Source organism: Propithecus coquereli, unplaced genomic scaffold, assembly GCF_000956105.1.
Source record: "Propithecus coquereli isolate 6110/MARCELLA unplaced genomic scaffold, Pcoq_1.0 Scaffold59, whole genome shotgun sequence".
In the NCBI taxonomy this organism is placed as follows: Eukaryota; Metazoa; Chordata; class Mammalia; order Primates; family Indriidae; genus Propithecus; species Propithecus coquereli.
In genome coordinates this window covers 2,551,773-2,555,100 of record NW_012151840.1, presented here as the reverse complement: position 1 = coordinate 2,555,100, position 3,328 = coordinate 2,551,773, and the positions used below count along the sequence as shown (strand labels likewise).

General features: G+C 49.0%; 1 protein-coding gene across 1 annotated transcript in view; it reads left to right on the top strand.

Annotated features, from left to right (window-relative positions):
- The first annotated feature begins 3 nt into the window (after window positions 1–3).
- Window positions 4–3,328, top strand: part of FDPS (farnesyl diphosphate synthase) — a 14,428-nt gene continuing 11,103 nt past the window's right edge. Inside the window, exons 1-2 of the mRNA XM_012658685.1 lie at window positions 4–48; window positions 1,575–1,715. Coding sequence (XP_012514139.1) covers window positions 4–48; window positions 1,575–1,715 — 186 coding nt within the window. The remainder of the gene's footprint in view (window positions 49–1,574; window positions 1,716–3,328) is intronic.

Below are 3,328 nucleotides of genomic sequence, written 5' to 3'. Positions count from 1 at the left end.
GAGATGGGGCACCCAGAGACAGGAGATGCTATTGCCCGGCTTAAGGAGGTGAGGGATTTAGGACTTAAGGAAGTGAGCCTTTGGTCATTCTGCATATGTGTGGGATTCAGCGGTGGCTTTTGGGGGAATTTTTCCCCACTAATGTTCATGCGTTGGAATTTGAGGACTTTTTTTTTTTTCGAGACAGGGTCTTACTCTGTTGCCCAGGCTGGAGTGCAGTGGTGTGATCATAGCTCATTGCAACCTCCAACTCCTGGGCTCAAGCTGTCCTCCTGCCTTAATGACCCAAGTAGCTAGGCGTGTATCACCACACCAGGCTGATTTTTACGTTTTGTGTACCGATTTTTAAATTTTCGCTGTGTTGCCCAGGCTGGTCTTGAATTCCTGGCCTCAGGTGATCCTCCTGCTTAGGTCTCCCAAAGTACTGGGATTATAGGCATGAGCCACCGTGCCTGGCCTGGAATTGGGGGACTTTTGACAGACGTGAGAGAAGACTTTTACTTGAGTGACCCTGGGCCCACCCTGGAGGGAGTGGGGCCTGGGCAGGTATACTTGTTCAGTCCATCAGCTTGACTTTTGGCTCTGGTAGAAGGTGGGACATCCAAGCTTCTTTGCTTGGGGATGAAGGCCTTGAACCTGGTAAGTCTTTGATTTTGTGTCCTGAAATCATAAGGTGCTACCTTGGCAGAGACCTAGGAGGAAGGCAGTCTGAGGTTGTCCTATCCCCCTCGGGCCGACTGAAATTACTGTATCGTCACAAACCCTTATTCTGGGACACAAACTATTGCTGTGATACTTACCTTGCCTATTTTTTCCCCCTTTTATTCTTTTGGAGTATCAAGTAAAATTCTTTTTACAAATGCTGTCTGTCTCATCTGTCTGAGGTGAACCAAGGAAAACGGGGGCTTTGTCTACACTGGGATGGGGATTAAAAGGGAAATCTTCCCAGTTAATTAGGTCTGGTGGAGAGCAGGGCAGCAGAAAGCAGTGAGAGGTCCCAGCCAGAGGACACACCATTGGAGGCATGGGAGATAGATCCCCTAACTTGAATCCCCTCCACACTGTCCTTGGGCCAACTTTGGAGGACGCTTGTCTTGAATATAAGGATGGAGACTTTTCATTTGCAGATAGGTTGAACTCTGGGTAGGGGGAGGTGGTGGAATAAGTAAGGATGGGTTGTGAGGGGAAGTCTAGGAGAGGTGGGGATGGGGCAGGAGCCTGGGGAGAGGGACCTGAATAAGCCAGCTATTCCCATAGCATGTACTGAGTTTTCCCTGGTTTCAAGCCCTGTTTTTTGCTTGGGAGCAGAATTTAATCTGCACTATGGAGGCTTTAAATTTACTGGGGAAGACCATGCAGAGAGAGTGGGTCTGGGCACTGGGGAACTCTTCTGACTGTGCTCCAGGATTTGGGGAAGGAGCAAAGAATAATAATTCCAGAGGCTTTCTGGGGGAAGAGTTGGGGTTCGAGAGGATAAAGATAGGTGGTGGATGGAAGTGGGAGAGGATGGGGAGACATTTCAGAGTGGCTGCTGTGTGGACCCTGATGCCCTGTCCCTTTCCCCTTGCCCCCAGGTCTTGGAGTACAATGCCATTGGAGGCAAGTACAACCGGGGTATGACGGTGCTGGCAGCATTCCGGGAGCTGGTGGAGCCGAGGAAACAGGATGCTGATAGTCTCCAGCGGGCCCTGACCGTGGGCTGGTGTGTGGAACTGGTGAGAGCGGTGGGGGAAAGGCAGGAGAAGAGGTTTCCTAGAGTGCCTTGGCCAGGAAGGGGAGGGATGGGCCTGCAGCTTGTTTCTGGGTTGTGTTTCGGTGCCTCTAGTGTGCTACAGCCATATTTAGATGGTGAATTACTGCAAGAATTCCCAAATGTGGGGAACCTTTTTTGCCATTAGGTACACAGATAGCTGTAGATAGCTGCGGCCTGGGGCCTTGGAATTGGCAGAGGAATGGGCTCATCACATCTTCACTTGAGCCAGCTGCTCCTCTCCTCAGGCCAGGACCCTCAGCATTGCCCATCATTGAGCAAGTCCTGAACTGTCTTCCCTTCTGGGCTCACTGCCACCCTCCTCAAGTCTGGCACCCCTCCCAGAACCCAGTCCCCCTGCCACCAATGAAGCCTGTAGGCCAGGCCAGCAAACTACATACCTTCAAAAGCTAGATGAGCTGGGCATAGAAGACTAGGAGATGTGGGGACTGGAGCAAGCCAGAGAAAGATACATATAGGAGAGCACGTGCCCTGTTTGGGGAAGTTGCCTCCACTTGGTTTCAGCCAGTTGTTGCTATATGGGAACATGGACCCACCCAGCTCTTGCAATTTTCCAAGCAATGCTAAAAATTTTCCTCTAAGAAGAGGACAGCCATGAAAGTGATAACATTTCTTCTGAAAGGTTATTCTTTCTTTCTTTATTTAGTTTTTCAGTTGCCTTTTTTTTTTTTTGAGACAGAGTCTCACTCAATTGCCCTGGGGAAGAGTGCAGTGATGTGATTGTAGCTCCCCGGAAGCTCCAACTCCTGGGCTGTGAGCGACCCTTCTGCCTCAGCTGCCTTGGTAGCTGGGATGACAGGTGGGCGCCACAATGCCCAGCTGGGTTTTGTTTTTCTTTTTTGGTAGACACGGGATCTCATTGTCACTCAGGCTGGTGTCGAACCCCTGAGCTCCAGCTATCCTCCTGCGTCGGCCTCCCAGAATGCTAAGATTATAGGCGAGAACCATGGTACCCGGCCCTGAAAGGTTATTCTGAAGCAGAGATTGAAAACTGACAGTCCACTAATAGTTTTTTTAAAAATTTATTTAAATCTTTTATTTTTTTCCTAATGGCCCATGTGATAGTACCACTAATAGTTTTTGAAAATGTTTCAAAATGAAGTCCCCTAAATTTAAAAAAGAAGAAATTTCACACAAAAACCCAGATTTTTGGCATTGCTTGGAAAATCGCTGGGTGAGTCCATGACAAGCAGGAAAACATATTGTTCCTGCTGCCAAGGTATTCATGGTCTGGTGGGAAAACCAACACGATCCTTCAAATAGGCCCTCAGAAGAGTAAGCCCTTTGCCGATAGATAAAAGTGTTTAAAGATACTTAAGACCTCTAGGTAAGAGTCACCAGGAGTCAGATTTCAGTCCAATTAGACCTGCACCCCCAAAGGATCTCCTTTAGGTAAGGCTGTGTTCCTGGTCACTGCAATGTTTAATCACAGTGCTGGGGTGACACAGGAACAGCCTCCTTTTGTTTAAGAAGTCATGTAGGCCGGGCGTGGTGGCTCACGCCTGTAATCCTAGCATCTGGAAAGCTGAGGTGGGAGGATCGTTTGAGCTCAGGAAT